The sequence below is a fragment of the Balaenoptera physalus genome (assembly GCF_965194825.1).
Source record: "Balaenoptera physalus genome assembly, chromosome: 7".
Classification (NCBI taxonomy): domain Eukaryota; kingdom Metazoa; phylum Chordata; class Mammalia; order Artiodactyla; family Balaenopteridae; genus Balaenoptera; species Balaenoptera physalus.
The window spans coordinates 82,011,560-82,029,050 of NC_138886.1; the positions used below are offsets into that span (position 1 = coordinate 82,011,560).

Sequence of the window (17,491 nt, forward strand, 5' to 3'; positions counted from 1 at the left end):
ATCATTATGTTGTATACCTAAAAATGATATACTGGTATATGTCAATTATATCTTGATAAAACTGAAAAAACAAAACAAAACAAAACTTGACTAGGCCACCGCAGCTAGGGTACAATTCAGCTGGACACCTATGGTGTTCCTGTAGTAAAGAGAGTCCCTTTTATTCCATTCAGAGTAACTAACACCTTCTGATTTAACTGTCAGGTGTGGAGTTGTTAGCTTTGTGCCAAAGCAAAGCGGAGGTCCTTTTAGGCCATGCATGGAGGGGATGACAGGAGTAGAATAGCAAGATTCTTCCAGGGCCTGTGAACAGATAGAAGTTGAATGGCAAAGTTGCAGAGCTGAGTCTGAGGTAGCTCTCTTTGGCACAGGAAGTGAGAACATACTAACTGCTGCACTCTGAAATCCTTCCTCCTGCCTGTCATACAGAACACCCCTTTTCTGGTTTTTTTTCTGTGCTTTTCTATTTCTCTCTATCTTGATGCCACTCATTAAACTACAGCTGTCTTTTATATTTGGGTGCATTTCTAGTGCACTCAATAGTTTTCCTTTGAGCCTGGGTGACTTCTGCAAAGGAAGGGTTAATCCCATCCATTACCTGTGATTTTTTTTTTTTTTCCCATACTATCACCATTCAAGGGTGACCTCATTTCATGGTAGCAGATGGCACCTTTCTGTAGTTTCCAATGGGCTATTTATACAACTTTACTTTGAATAAAACTAAATGATTGCAGAAACATTTTTCCCCAGAGTATTTTTTATTAGGGATTCCTGCCACCATATTAACATATAAAACAATCTGGCTGTTGACACAGAAATGCAAATTTCACTATACAAAGATAAGGCTCCAATCACAGGTAACATGGCCCCCAACTCTCTAGTATTTCAATGAAATCAATTCATTTTGACTTCTTCCCAGAGTTGTCTTTTATAAATAGTAGACAAACCACAAAATATATTCCAGATACATAACATTTTACAATATGTTCCAAGCACGGACAGAAATACACGATACTTCACCTACGTTTTTTTCATGATCCAACTTGCATTAGCACTAAGACAAGATTGTGTGTGTATATGTATTTGCCATATGTGTGTGTGTATAAAACCACAAATGTACACAAATGGTAGTTTTCATGGAAAATTGAAACCTTTGAGACTGTGGGTTTTATCCACTATGATATCTGAGAGGGAAAAGGAATAACATGTCACAAATTCCTCAACTGGGGAAAAATAAAAACAACTATGTATGAAGGGCATATCGGTTGTGTGTATACAAATACACACATATATACAGATTCATATATAAACACATATACCAATAATATGGAATATACATATACTCACACACTTGCTTTGAATTCTGTATCTTACTGTATTATATATTCTCCATCTTTGGAAGCAGTCTTTTCCTCATTTGATTCAGGCAACTGGTGACTGTCTTCTAAGAAAACTTAAGCAGATATTTCAAAAGACTCTGATTCTATCCCGACAAAATGGCATTTCAGGATCCAAGTTTTACTTTTGGTAGAAATTGTTTAAATTCTGCAGACCCTATCCTGTCAACTCCTTCACTTAAAAACATTTCTATTCAACACTGAAGTTTTTGCCTAAGAGAAAAGAGATGTTAGCTAGAAATGTTAAAATTATATATTTATTATTCCTTACTATAGATCTGCTTGGCTGGACTATGTGTGATACTTATTCTGTCAGTATTTTTCAATGTTTTATGATGGCTAATATATTAATTCCCTAGTTTAAAAAATATTATTTAATATTAGTGTAAAAGGGCAAGGGCTAGATGATTTGTTATGGTTAGAACTTCAAAGAAAATGATTTGAAGCATGATTAGAAGAGGGAACTAATTTTGTGCAGACTACACTGGAGTACCCTTATGTAAGAAAGTATGACTTTAAGTCATAAACAAGGGGGGAAAAATCTTCAGCTTCAAAGGAGGCCATTTGCAAACTTTCCAAATAACCTATAGAAAATATATTTCTACCTTGGTATCAAATTTCAGGTATCAAATATTCTTTATTAAAAAGCAAAATCAATCACTCAATGCACATGAGAAAGAACACCCTATAAACTTAATAGCAAATTATACTATAGTTTGCTCAACTGAAGGCTTCATGAGCTGACTTTTAAAACTTATTTACAAAATTAAATGTCTAATAAAGCACTTAGAGCTCCATGAATGAGTAGGACTGGAATGGCCAATTTGGAGATTATGTTAATGATAGAGTTGGAGTTAGGGAGAGATTATAGGCATCCCAATCCCTTTGAAAATATTCCATGCCTTCATTTACAATCTATGGAGAAATCCCTATGCTCTATGCCCTAAGCTCCATACTCTTTTCTTTCACAGTATTGGTAAGTACTGTGCATGGAAAGCATCAGAGCCTTTCTGTCATGGATTTAATGGTATGAAGGAAGGTACTAGGGCATTTGTCCCATCTACTGTCTAGTTAGGGAGTCATTTCACTACTTCACCCAAGTTGAAATGGTATATTATCTAATGAGTTGAGTCCCCTCCACTTTCTTAATGAGAGCCCCAATTATGAATGAGTTAAAATCTTAAGGAAACCAGGAAAGGAAAAGAGTATAATGACCGCCACAAAGAAAGATCATAGGCATTTATCAAAAAGCCAAAATCCATTCTCTTCACACTCCTTCTCACACACACACACACACTTCTTTTAAAGTTTCTTCCACAGAATCTCAATGAATGGCATGAGGGACCAAAAAATGTGCCTTCAAGTTTCTCCACTTTTATTTAGATCCACTTAAACATATTCATGTCAACTTGGACAGTGAGTATACTGTTCTTTACATCATCCAATACCTTGCATCACCATCACTTTCATAAAATAGATCATTTGTCTACCATCACTTGCCTACCAGCCTCACCAGAGCTCTTGTTTTGCAACTTACCAGTTGTCCAATTCCCATCTGCTTCCACTCTTGGGTTAATGTACAATAATATGCAATTAACTAGCATCTCCTTTAACTTTTTTCCTTTAAAGTTTCACTTTCTTTTAAAAACATTGTATTTCCAGAGACAAAATATATGGACAGGATGCAAATGAAAGTAACAAGTCATCTTGTCCAAATACTTTGAAAAATGGACCCTGTGTCCACTTGATGCTCTCAATTTCTACTTCCTCCAGTTCCATCATCCGTTTCAGAAGTTTACTTTCTACAGTGTTTTTCTACCTATTTTCTATCTCATATGCAGGTAACAACAAATTATGTTCAGCCAAAAATATTTTAAAAAACAAACCAGTGCCAAAACAAACATTAAAAAATTCCTGACATACCCTTTGTGCGTTAGTCTTACAATCTGTACACTTAAATAACTCCAGGAGGCTTCTTTTTTTTTTTTTTGCTAAAAATTTACCAAAATATTTTGAACACATAAAAATATTTTTAAAAAAACAAAAACAAAAGCCCAGCATAAATTTAGTTGTATAGGCATTGGTTAGAGAACATTGTTTTCACTAAGGATTATATTCAAAAAAGTTTCTCTTGGGTTTTTACTAAAACTTTGATTCTGAACCTTATAGCTTATAATGGTGTTAACTATTAAAAAAGGAGGAAATCTAATTCAGCTCAATTTATTATAATAGATAAAGAGTATGTCTGTATTATAATAAAAAATAAACATATTTTTGGTTATTTAGAGGCCATCTTCCTGACCTGTAACTAAAATAACTGTATTTGATTTAAACTTATTTACTTGCAGTGAATTATGGAAAGCTAACTTAAAGGTCTGAATAATTAGTTATGAGTAAGGAACACCTGTTGACGGTCCTGTGACCATTCAGAACAAGGCCTTTGCTGAAAAAAAAAAATCACTAGTATTGAATATAGCCCTTAGTCATATGAGATATGAGCTTTATGAGCAACCCAGCATGTAAAGAACGAGGTTGACTTTGCCAGCCACCCACTCCTTGAGAGGACAGTAGTATTCATAGTGAAACTGCTCAAATTCTGGCGTCTGGCGGATTTCACATAAGAAGGAGAGATCAATACCTGACTCCAAAAGGAGGAGGAGCAGGGGGAATACAAAAAGCAGCAGGCCCAGGCCCACCACAAGGAGCCGGGAAAAACTCTTGACCAGTGGGTTCACCCGAATATGGCCACTCAGAATGTCATAGCTCCATGACAAAGCTTGGTGAGCCTCCTTCAGCTCTTCTTCTTCGGCCATTAAAAAGGCATTTTCATCTGCTTCTAGTTCCTCAAACGAATCTGTGTCTTCTTTTTCCAACTCCAGCCTAGATGGACAGTCAAAGAGCATGTCAATCTCATCATCATCAACGGGGGTAGGGAGCAGGCTGGCACTTGGGTTGTATGCCAGTTCAGAGATGGTCAAGGGCTCTTCTTTTATTTTATCTTCCTCTTCACTTGAGGGCTCTTCATACTCATGGGATTCCTTTACTGGTGAGCTGGAGGTCAAGGGGGCAGAAATGTCATCTTCTTTGGGCAATGGAACACCTGTAAAGAGACATATTTTTCTTAATTTTAAATTTCAAGTTTTCTTCTTCCACAAAAATCTGTAAATGGAAATAAACCAAAACTAACTAACGAATGGAAGTTAGGGAATCCATGAAATTGTTCTGTGGAATCCTGACTTTTAACAAAGTCATTTTTAGTAATAGATCCTATACCATAAGTTCTAAGGTCAACATGTTAAACCCAAGATAACCAAAATACCTCAAATGGTTGGCAGTGTTTACAATATTTACATGTGCAATTATGGTCTGAAAACCCCCAACTTTGGTTATGTTTACAAGAACAAAATTACAAGAAATCACTATTATAATTTTGAGTAATGTCTTTTGGAAGTCAACACTGTCATCCAATAAAGTATTGTAGTAAAATTAGAGAGTCTACTATCTAATGGGATATTTTATTATGTTATATATTTTTTCTAGTCTTCATTCTAGGCACAGTTTTGTGGTTTCTCGTTTCATATAACTGCAGTCATATCTGTATGAACAAATTTACATCTTGTTCCTTTAACATTTTAACTTAGACATTTTCTCTGTTGACATAAAACTCCCACTGGCATTTATAATGGTTGCCAAATTTTCTACTTAGTTAATACAATAATAGTTGCCTATTGGCAAACATTTAGATTGCTTTACAGTTGTGAAAAAAGAATGCTATGAGACATCTTTACATATACAGCCTTTATCACCTCTTGTTTCAGCTCATTTGATAGATGTCTGAAAGAAAAATTGCTTGGTCAAAAGGTATGAACATTATTTCTTAACCTTTATTGGGGGAGAGGTATTTCTCAACCCTTCATTTTATAGATGGAAAACCCTTCAAATATCAGGCCTAAGGCCAGTTCTCCTTATTTTGAGTCTTGGGTTCTTAGTGGGAAAGGTAGAATCAAAGAAATGTTCCCCAGGAGGGATCTACAGTATAATACCAAATTGGTAGCCAAGTACATTAGGTAACTGTAACCCTGCTTTTAATGAATGCATTTCAGTATTTCTCTCTCTTCAAGATGTACAGGAAGTGATGTCACCAAGATGCCAACATCGGTTGTTCTGACTTCTCTCCCCCTCACAGGAAGAACAACTAACAACCATTCACGGAGAAGACACCACTGAGAAAATCCTAAAACATGCAAGTGAGGCTGAAGTACCCTCCTGTACCACAGAGACCAAGACAGACTGCATTGGGAGGGTAAGAGGAATGGCTATGCTGATCACACTGAGAGATCTCCTCAGAGCCTCCAGTTCCTTCAGTGGGAAAAGAGAGCCAGGGGTGACATCCAGCTCCCCGCCTAGCATTGTGGGTCACTTTATGGGAGCCCTTACTCTGTATTTCACCCCCCAGTATCACAGGGGAATCTGTGGGGCTCAACCACTGGGAATTCATGATGGAGAAGGCGGGGGGGCTTCCAACAGTCAGCACTCAGATCTTGGCAGACTGAGTTCCTACCTGCAGAGCCAAGTACTAGTCCCAACCAGTGGCTGTGCTCATATGCAGAACCTAGTTGGTGGTGCATCTAACCAGGGAAAGGACTGCCAGATTCAGATCCTCAGAGGAGGAGTTTTGACAGGCCTGGAGCCTGGTCTACTCACACCCAGGCAGAAGAACTGAGTCATAACCCCACCCACTGTGGATCCTAGATCCCTGTCCCTTCCAACCAGAAAGCCTGTTTGGGAAAATTTGGGAGTTACCTGAAGTGGGCTCTCCCAGTCCTACCCAGGCAGGAGGGCTGAGTCATAGCTCCATCTGACAGGAAGGGCTGGTAAGAACACCTGGAAGCTGCATTATCCAGCCACACTGGAGCTGAGAAGTGGGCAGGCAGAGCTGATTGCTTTTAGAGCAAAGCAAGTGGTCCAGTTTGGCCATAGAACTTGGGGCCTGGATCAGACTGATTGAAGACCACAAACAGAGTGGCCTAGGAGCTGCTTCTCCCACTGTGCCTAAATTAGTTTACATAGGGAAACTAAGTCATAGCCCGACTCATTGCTGAATACAGCCTTCAGTTTATCTGACCAGGGAACCTTACCAGAGCACACAGAAAGCTTTGTAGCCCATCCAACAGCCCTGCTTAACAGTGGCATTTGAACCAAAAGTATAGCCCATGGCTTTCCCTGTCTGCAGAGCAAAGCTGGTAGTCTCACCTGACCAGATATCCAGTAAACACTCTTGCCTGACTTGGGTCCCCAAACAATGAGCCAGGCAGGCCCTGGGTCCCATCCTGCTGCCCTACCAGGGTAGGGAAGTTAATTCATAGCCCCATTTACTGCTGATTATAGTTCCTAGTCCCGACCATCTAGTAAGCCTGACCAGAAAATCCAGACAAAAGAGCCTATACTATAACCTCAGTTGGGCATGGAATGAAGCCCTCAGTCCTATCCAGCTGTTCTCAGCCAGTGGCACACACCCCCATCCACAATCTCAGAGCTTAAACAGTTGCCTTGCCCCAAAATAGACTCTAATAGCAGGTCTCACCTGCCCAAGGATGCCAACAGCAGACACCAGAAACCCAAACTGAGCTGGCTGATGAATCCAAAGCAAACCTGCAAAGTCTGGAAGAGGAGCCCACTTACTCAAATGCACAAATACCAGCGTAAGGAATCAAGGACCATGAAAAATCAGGTAAATATGACAACACTAAAGGAAACTAAAAAAGCACTAATAACCCTAAAGAAATGGTGATCTATGAGCTGTCAAAGAATTCAGAATAATCCTCTTAAAGAAGTTTAGTGAACTACAAGAACACATGACAACTAAACAAAATTAGGAAAGCAATGAATGAGCAAAATGAGAAGCTCAACAAAGAAATAGAAACCATTTTTAAAAACCAAACAGAGAGGATTAACCAAGATGGCGGAGTAGAAGGACGTGCTCTCACTCCCTCTTGCGAGAGCACCAGAATCAAAACTGGCTGCTGGACAATCATTGACAGGAAGACCCTGGACTTCACCAAGGAGGATACCCCACGTCCAAGGACAGAGGAGAAGCCACAGTGAGACGGTAGGAGGGGCGCAATCAGAGTAAAATCAAATCCCATAACTGCTGGGTGGGTGACTCACAGACTGGCGAACACTTATACCACAGAAGTCCACCCACTGGAGTGAAGGTTCTGAGCCCCACGTCAGGCTTCCCAACCTGGGGGTCCGGCTACGGGAGGAGGAATTCCTAGAGAATCAGACTTTGAAGCCTAGTGGGAATTGATTGCAGGACTTTGACAGGACTGGGGAAAACAGAGACCCCACTCTTGGAGGGCACACACAAAGTAATGTGTGCATCGGGACCCAGGGGAAGGAGCAGTGACCCTGGGGGAGACTGAACCAGACCTACCTGCTGGTGTTGGGGGGTCTCCTGCAGAGGCGAGTGGTGGCTCTGTTTCACCGTGGGGATAAGGACACTGGCAGCCGAGGTTCTGGGAAGTTCTCCTTGGCGTGAGCCCTCCCAGAGTCTGCCATTAACCCCACCAAAGAGCACGGGTAGGCTCCAGTGTTGGGTTGCCTCAGGCAAAACAACCAACAGGGAGGGAACCCAGCCCCACCCATCAACAGTCAAGTGGATTAAGGTTTTACTGAGCTCTGATCACCACAGCAACAGGGAGGGAACCCAGCCCCACCCATCAACAGTCAAGTGGATTAAGGTTTTACTGAGCTCTGACCGCCACAGCAACAGTCAGCTCTACCCACCACCATAGCCTCCCATCAAGCCTCTTAGATAGCCTCAACCACCAGAGGGCAGACAACAGAAGCAAGAAAAACTACAATCCTGCAGCCGGTGGACCAAAAACCACAGTTACAGAAAGATAGAGAAGATGAAAAGGCAGAGGGCTATGTACCAGATGAAGGAACAAGAAAAAACCCCAGAAAAACAACTAAATGAAGTGGAGATAGGCAACCTTCCAGAAAAAGAATTCAGAATAATGATAGTGAAGATGATCCAGGACCTCGGAATAAGAATGGAGGCAAAGATTGAGAAGATGCAAGAAATGATTAACAAAGACCTAGAAGAATTAAAGAACAAACAAACAGAGATGACCAATACAATAACTGAAATGAAAACTACACTAGAAGGAATCAATAGCAGAATAACTGAGGCAGAAGAACGGATAAGTGACCTGGAAGACAGAATGGTGGAATTCACTGCTGCGGAACAGACTAAAGAAAAAAGAATGAAAAGAAATGAAGACAGCCTAAGAGACCTCTGGGACAACATTAAACGCAACAACATTCGCATTATAGGGGTCCCAGAAGGAGAAGAGAGAGAGAAAGGACCAGAGAAAATATTTGAAGAGATTATAGTCGAAAACTTCCCTAACATGGGAAAGGAAATAGCCACCCAAGTCCAGGAAGCGCAGAGAGTCCCATACAGAATAAACCCAAGGAGAAACACGCCGAGACACATAGTAATCAAAGTGGCAAAAATTAAAGACAAAGAAAAATTATTGAAAGCAGCAAGGGAAAAACGACAAATAACATACAAGGGAACTCCCATAAGGTTAACAGCTGATTTCTCAGCAGAAACTCTGCAAGCCAGAAGGGAGTGGCATGATATACTTAAAGTGATGAAAGGGAAGAACCTACAACCAAGATTACTCCACCCGGCAAGGATCACATTTAGATTTGATGGAGAAATCAAAAGCTTTACAGACAAGCAAAAGCTAAGAGAATTCAGCACCACCAAACCAGCTCTACAACAAATGCTAAAGGAACTTCTCTAAGTGGGAAACACAAGAGAAGAAAAGGACCTACAAAAACAAACCCAAAACAATTAAGAAAATGGTCATAGGAACATACATATCAATAATTACCTTAAACGTGAATGGATTAAACGCCCCAACCAAAAGACATAGACTGGCTGAATGGATACAAAAACTAGACCCATATATATGCTGTCTACAAGAGACCCACTTTAGACCTAGGGACACATACAGACTGAAAGTGAGGGGATGGAAAAAGATATTCCATGCAAATGGAAATCAAAAGAAAGCTGGAGTAGCTATACTCATATCAGATAAAATAGACTTTAAAATAAAGAATGTTACAAGAGACAAGGAAGGACACTACATAATGATCCAGGGATCAATCCAAGAAGAAGATATAACAATTATAAATATATATGCACCCAACATAGGAGCACCTCAATACATAAGGCAACTGCTAACAGCTATAAAAGAGGAAATCGACAGTAACACAATAATAGTGGGGGACTTTAACACTTCACTTACACCAATGGACAGATCATCCAAAATGAAAATAAATAAGGAAACACAAGCTTTAAATGACACAATAGACCAGATAGATTTAATTGTTATTTATAGGACATTCCATCCAAAAACAGCAGATTACACGTTCTTCTCAAGTGCGCACGGGACATTCTCCAGGATAGATCACATCTTGGGTCACAAATCAAGCCTCAGTAAATTTAAGAAAATTGAAATCATACAAAGTATCTTTTCTGACCACAACGCTATGAGATTAGAAATGAATTACAGGGAAAAAAACGTAAAAAAGACAAACACATGGAGGCTAAACAATACGTTACTAAATAACCAAGAGATCACTGAAGAAATCAAAGAGGAAATAAAAAAATACCTAGAGACAAATGACAATGAAAACACAACGACCCAAAACCTATGGGACGCAGCAAAAGCGGTTCTAAGAGGGAAGTTTATAGCTATACAAACCTACCTAAAGAAACAAGAAAAATCTCAAGTAAACAATCTAACCTTACACCTAAAGAAACTAGAGAAAGAAGAACAAACAAAACCCAAAGTTAGCAGAAGGAAAGAAATCATAAAGATCAGAGCAGAGATAAATGAAATAGAAACAAAGAAAACAATAGCAAAGATCAATAAAACTAAAAGTTGGTTCTTTGAGAAGATAAACAAAATTGATAAACCATTAGCCAGACTCATCAAGAAAAAGAGGGAGAGGACTCAAATCAATAAAATCAGAAATGAAAAAGGAGAAGTTACAACAGACACCACAGAAATACAAAACATCCTAAGAGACTACTATAAGCAACTTTATGCCAATAAAATGGACAACCTGGAAGAAATGGACAAATTCTTAGAAAGGTATAACCTTCCAAGACTGAATCAGGAAGAAACAGAAAATATGAACAGACCAATCACAAGTAATGAAATTGAAACTGTGATTAAAAATCTTCCAACAAACAAAAGTCCAGGACCAGATGGCTTCACAGGTGAATTCTATCAAACATTTAGAGAAGAGCTAACACCCATCCTTCTCAAACTCTTCCAAAAAATTGCAGAGGAAGGAACACTCCCAAACTCATTCTATGAGGCCACCATCACCCTGATACCAAAACCAGACAAAGACACTACAAAAAAAGAAAATTACAGACCAATATCACTGATGAATATAGATGCAAAAATCCTCAACAAAATACTAGCAAACAGAATCCAACAACACATTAAAAGGATCATACACCACGATCAAGTGGGATTTATCCCAGGGATGCAAGGATTCTTCAATATACGCAAATCAATCAATGTGATACACCATATTAACAAACTGAAGAATAAAAACCATATGATCATCTCAATAGATGCAGAAAAAGCTTTTGACAAAATTCAACACCCATTTATGATAAAAACTCTCCAGAAAGTGGGCATAGAGGGAACCTACCTCAACATAATAAAGGCCATATATGACAAACCCACAGCAAACATCATTCTCAATGGTGAAAAACTGAAAGCATTTCCTCTAAGATCAGGAACGAGACAAGGATGTCCACTCTCACCACTATTATTCAACATAGTTCTGGAAGTCCTAGCCACGGCAATCAGAGAAGAAAAAGAAATAAAAGGAATACAAATTGGAAAAGAGGAAGTAAAACTGTCACTGTTTGCGGATGACATGATACTATACATAGAGAATCCTAAAACTGCCACCAGAAAACTGCTAGAGCTAATTAATGAATATGGTAAAGTTGCAGGATACAAAATTAATGCACAGAAATCTCTTGCATTCCTATACACTAATGATGAAAAATCTGAAAGAGAAATTATGGAAACACTCCCATTTACCATTGCAACAAAAAGAATAAAATACCTAGGAATAAACCTACCTAGGGAGACAAAAGACCTGTATGCAGAAAACTATAAGACACTGATGAAAGAAATTAAAGATGATACCAACAGATGGAGAGATATACCATGTTCTTGGATTGGAAGAATCAACATTGTGAAAATGAGTATACTACCCAAAGCAATCTACAGATTCAATGCAATCCCTATCAAATTACCAATGGCATTTTTTACGGAGCTAGAACAAATCATCTTAAAATTTGTATGGAGACACAAAAGACCCCGAATAGCCAAAGCAGTCTTGAGGCAAAAAAATGGAGCTGGAGGAATCAGACTCCCTGACTTCAGACTATACTACAAAGCTACAGTAATCAAGACAATATGGTACTGGCACAAAAACAGAAACATAGATCAATGGAACAAGATAGAAAGCCCAGAGATTAACCCATGCACCTATGGTCAACTAATCTATGACAAAGGAGGCAAAGATATACAATGGAGAAAAGACAGTCTCTTCAATAAGTGGTGCTGGGAAAACTGGACAGCTACATGTAAAAGAATGAAATTAGAATACTCCCTAACACCATACACAAAAATAAACTCAAAATGGATTAGAGACCTAAATATAAGACTGGACACTATAAAACTCTTAGAGGAAAACATAGGAAGAACACTCTTTGACATAAATCACAGCAAGATCTTTTTTGATCCACCTCCTAGAGTAATGGAAATAAAAACAAAAATAAACAAGTGGGACCTAATGAAACTTCAAAGCTTTTGCACAGCAAAGGAAACCATAAACAAGACGAAAAGACAACCCTCAGAATGGGAGAAAGTATTTGCAAATGAATCAACGGACAAAGGATTAATCTCCAAAATATATAAACAGCTCATTCAGCTCAACATCAAAGAAACAAACACCCCAATCCAAAAATGGGCAGAAGACCTAAATAGACATTTCTCCAAAGAAGACATACAGACGGCCACGAAGCACATGAAAAGATGCTCAACATCACTAATTATTAGAGAAATGCAAATCAAAACTACAATGAGGTATCACCTCACTCCTGTTAGAATGGGCATCATCAGAAAATCTACAAACAACAAATGCTGGAGAGGGTGTGGAGAAAAGCGAGCCCTCTTGCACTGTTGGTGGGAATGTAAATTGATACAGCCACTATGGAGAACAATATGGAGGTTCCTTAAAAAACTAAAAATAGAATTACCATATGACCCAGCAATCCCACTACTGGGCATATACCCAGAGAAAACCGTAATTCAAAAAGACACATGCACCCGAATGTTCATTGCAGCACTATTTACAATAGCCAGGTCATGGAAGCAACCTAAATGCCCATCAACAGACGAATGGATAAAGAAGATGTGGTACATATATACAATGGAATATTACTCAGCCATAAAAAGGAACGAAATTGAGTCATTTGTTGAGACGTGGATGGATCTAGAGACTGTCATACAGAGTGAAGTAAGTCAGAAAGAGAAAAACAAATATCGTATATTAATGCATGTATGCGGAACCTAGAAAAATGGTACAGATGAGCCAGTTTGCAGGGCAGAAGTTGAGACACAGATGTAGAGAATGGACATATGGACACCAAGGGGGGAAAACTGCGGTGAGGTGGGGATGGTGGTGAGCTGAATTGGGCGATTGGGATTGGCATGTATACACTGATGTGTATAAAATCGATGCCTAATAAGAACCTGCAGTATAAAAAAGCAAACAAAACAACTAATACTAAACTTTCATTGGGTTATTTGTATGGAAATATGTTAATATAAATGTTTCAGACGTTACATGAAATTTCTAAAAATCTTGTATTTGTATGGAAATATGTATGGAAATATGTTAATATAAATGTTTCAGACATTACATGAAATTTCTAAAAATCTTACATGTTCTGGTATAATGTTATAAGTAACAATCCTAGTTATTACTTTAAAATGTATATCTCAGAAATAACTAATTTTCTTGTCAACTGCATTATTATGAACTTTCATCAAATCTTTTACCGTGGTCATTTTTAAGTCTTTTGTCATTTACAGACAGTTCTGGGTGTACTCTGATGATTTTGCAAATATGTTCCTATACAAGGGTTTCATCTACAAGAAATTCATGGAAAAGACTCTGACAAGTACAGGTTTCTGGTAACTGACTATACTGCTGAACTGAATGAATAAGCATTTTCAGAACTCTGATGAAAAACTGATGAACTCATAAAAGTGCTAACAAAAGATCAAGATGAAAAACAACAATTCATTACATGGGACTGAGTGAACTGATGAGGACGAGTATAATTTTTGTGACTTTCTGTCTGAATTAAAAAAAAAAAATCCCACAAGGACTCAGAGGCAAAGAATATACAAATCAATTTTCACTGCAAAGTAAAGGAGCTGTTACAGTGGAGGATTACTGGACTGAATGTCAATATTATGACATAGTATGAGTGTGTTTCATGTTTGGTAATTGCAATCATTGTTGCTTTTGTTGTGGTCATCCATGTACAATGCTTGCTGACAGTCTATTTATCTCTTGTAAAAATAAAATACAGTGTGTGTGTGTGGAAAAAAAAAATACACACTCACTGGAGCTCTAGGAAAAAAAAAAAAAAAAAAGAAAATCTATCACACAGACATAGAAAACAAACTTATGGTTACCAAAGGGGAAAGGGAGGTGGGGGGAAGGATAAATTAGGAGGTTGGGATGAACATATACCCACTACTATACATAAAGTAGATAATCAACAAGGACCTACTGTATAGCACAGGGAACTATACTCAATATTTTATAATAACCTAAAGGGAAAAGAATATGAAAAAGAGTAGATATATACATATATATGTATAAATGAATTGCTGTGCTGTACACCTGAAATTAACACGATATTGTAAATCAACTATACTACAATTTTTTAAAAATTTTTAAAAAGAAAGAAAACCTATCAACAGTTAGATTCAATGGACATGGACTGAGCACCTACTGGTATTCTGTGCCAGGAATGGGCAGAGGAGAATGACCCCAACTTGGGCCGGACCCCCGAGATTCCAGTCTGGACGGGAAGCATGGAAGGAGACTTGGCTCATTGTTCTAATGAAGGCCCAGAGTAGTATGGGGCCCAGGGAGCTGGGGTCACACTGCCATGGGAACCCTGGAGCACTCGATGGCCCTCACATCCAAGTGATTGAGGCATCAAGGGACTCCTGTGGAACGTGAAGCTGTCAAACCTTCTTTTGTCAATTAATACCAAAGACACAGTGCTGAGAAACCTCATTCCCTAAAACCAGAGACTGTCAGACACTCTTTGAAATCATGTCAGGGAGAACAGAACATTCCCCTCTTGTCTGGTGGGTTGGAGCCAGATTTGACACAGAGAAGCAGCCTGGATTACCAGCCCAGGCGCAGAGCTTCAGATAAGGGGCTTCTGGACACAGTAGTTCTATATTGATCTTAACTTTGTGGTGTCCAAGGAAACAAGACCACGAGTTCGCTTCTCAGCCCAAGTCAAATGTTAACCCCTCTCCACACAGTGAGGTTTGCTTCGAGCCTATCAACACTGCTTCATTTCATTTTCACCTAAATTCCACCCTGCCCCCTAATCCTATGATAACCCTGTTTCTTCCTTTGTTTGGTTCCTCTGGGTGTTGTCTCCCTGGCTGCAGCAAGTTAATAAACCAACCTAATTTTGTTAAACTAAAAAAAAAAAAAAAAAACAAAAACAAAAACCAAACAGAAATCCTAAAGCTGAAAAATATAATAACTGAAATGAAGAAATCAATACAGATCTTCAAAAGAAGACTCAACCAGGCAGAAGAAAGAATCAGTGACCTGGAAGATAGGATATTTGAAATTATCCAGTCAGAGAAGCAAAAAGAAAAAAGAATGAAAAAAGTGAAGCCAGCCCCAGCCCATAGGACTTACAGGACACAATGAAAAGAAACAATATTTGTATTAAAGGAATTCCAAAAAGAGAAGAGAAAAAGGACAGAAAATATATTAAAGACAGTAATGGCTGAAAACTTCCCAAACCTGGGAAGAGAAATAAATAGACATCAAGATCCAAGAGGCCCAAAGGATCCCAAATAGGTTGAACTCAAAAAGGGCTCTACTGAGACATAAATATAAATTGTCAAGAGTCAAAGACAAAAGAATTTTAAAACCAGCAAGAGAAAAGAGAGAAGTTAATGTAAGGGTGCCATAAGGCTACTGGCAGATTTCTCAACAGAAACTTTTCAGGCCAGAAGCTAATGGCATGACATATTCAAAATATTGAAAGAAAGAAACTGTCAACCAAGAATACCATACCTGGTGAAGCTGTCCTTCAGAAATGGAGGGATAAAGACTTTCCCAAACAAACAAAAACTGAAGGAATTCATCACCCTTAGACCTACCTTACAAGAAATGCTAAAGGGAGTCTGTTAAGTGGAAAGGACACTAATTAACATCATAAAAAGTAAGAAGGCAGTGTAAAACTCACTGGTAATATAGTCAAAGTTAGATTCTGTACGGTAATGCTGGTGCACAATTCACTTACAAATCTAGTTTACAAGTTAAAAAACAAATGTAAAAATAACCATACTTACAATAATCTGTTATTAGTTATACAATAACAAAAGCAAATTGTAATATCAATAACCTGAAACGTGAGGGGGAGGAGAAGTAAAAGTGTAAAGCTTAGGGATTGTATTGGAGTTAAGTTGTTGTTAGCTTAAACTGGAATGTTACAATTTTAAGATATTTTTATGTAAGCTTCACGGTAACCACAAGGGAAAAACCTTTAGTAATTACAAAAGGAACATGATAAAGAAGTCAAAGCATACTGATACCACAAAACATCAAAATAAGAAACAGATAGCAGGGTAAGAAACAAGGAACAATGGATCTACAAAACAGCCAGACAGTAAGTAACAAAATGGCAATTGTAAGCCCTTTTTTTAAATCAATAATTTAAACATAAATGGATTACATTCTCCAATCAAAAGACATAGAATGGCTGAATAAATTTAAAAACAAGATCCAATGATATGCTGCCTACAAGAAACTCACTTTAGACATAAAGACACACATAGACTGAGAATGAAGGGATGGAAAAAGATATTTCAAGCAAATGGCAACAACAACAACAACAAAAAAGCAGAGGTAGCAATACTTACATCAGACAAAATAGAGAATGGACTTGAGGATACGGGGAGGGGGAAGGGTAAGCTGGGACAAAGTGAGAGAGTGGCATGGACATATATACACTACCAAACGTAAAATAGCTAGCTAGTGGGAAGCAGCCGCATAGCACAGGGAGATCAGCTCAGTGCTTTGTGACCACGTAGAGGGGTGGGATAGGGAGGGTGGGAGGGAGGGAGACACAAGAGGGAAGAGATATGGGGATATATGTATATGCATAGCTGATTCACTTTGTTATAAAGCAGAAACTAACACACCATTGTAAAGCAATTATACTCCACTAAAGATGTTAAAAAGAAAAAGACTGTAAACTAAAAATGGTAAAAATATACAAAGAAGGTAATGATAAAGGAGTCAATACATCAAAAAGATATAACAATTGTAAATATTTATGTGCCCAACATTGGTGCACCCAAATACATAAATCAAAATCTAACACAGCTAAAAGGAGACATAAATAGCAATACAATAACAGTGGGGACTTTAATACTCCACTCACAACAATGAACAGATCATCCAGACAGAGAATCAATAAGGAAACAGCAGATTTGAGCAACACTATAGACCAAATGGACCTAACAGACATATAGAGAACATTCTGTCTATCTGACAACAGCAAAATACACATTCTTCTCAAGTGCACATGGAACATTTTCTAGGAAAGACCATATGTTAGGCCATAAAATAAATCTTGGCAAATTCAAGAAGATTGAAATCATACCGAGTACCTTCTCTGACCACAATGG

General features: G+C 38.4%; 2 protein-coding genes across 16 annotated transcripts in view; one reads left to right on the plus strand and one right to left on the minus strand.

The window, feature by feature from the left end:
• Positions 1–17,491, plus strand: part of LOC309664455 (uncharacterized protein) — a 71,674-nt gene that overhangs the window by 37,988 nt on the left and 16,195 nt on the right. For 9 of the 12 annotated variants that reach the window (XR_014265753.1, XR_014265754.1, XR_014265755.1 and 6 more), the window contains one exon: positions 5,584–5,700. Coding sequence is in view for 2 of the 12 variants with exons in the window: in XM_082469915.1 (XP_082326041.1) it covers positions 5,584–5,700 (117 nt within the window). In the remaining 10 variants the exon portion in view is untranslated. Of the gene's footprint in view, positions 1–5,215; positions 5,259–5,583; positions 5,701–17,491 lie in introns of all 12 variants that reach the window. The other 3 variants (XR_014265758.1, XR_014265761.1, XR_014265762.1) reach the window with 1 other exon arrangement.
• The window catches only part of FRMD3 (FERM domain containing 3), a 321,116-nt gene that overhangs the window by 980 nt on the left and 302,645 nt on the right, over positions 1–17,491 (minus strand). For 3 of the 4 annotated variants that reach the window (XM_082469724.1, XM_082469723.1, XM_082469726.1), the window contains one exon: positions 2,752–4,497. In XM_082469724.1, coding sequence (XP_082325850.1) covers positions 3,899–4,497 — 599 coding nt within the window. In that variant the 3' untranslated portion in view covers positions 2,752–3,898. Of the gene's footprint in view, positions 1–2,751; positions 4,498–17,491 lie in introns of those variants that run through there. The other variant, XM_082469725.1, reaches the window with a different exon arrangement.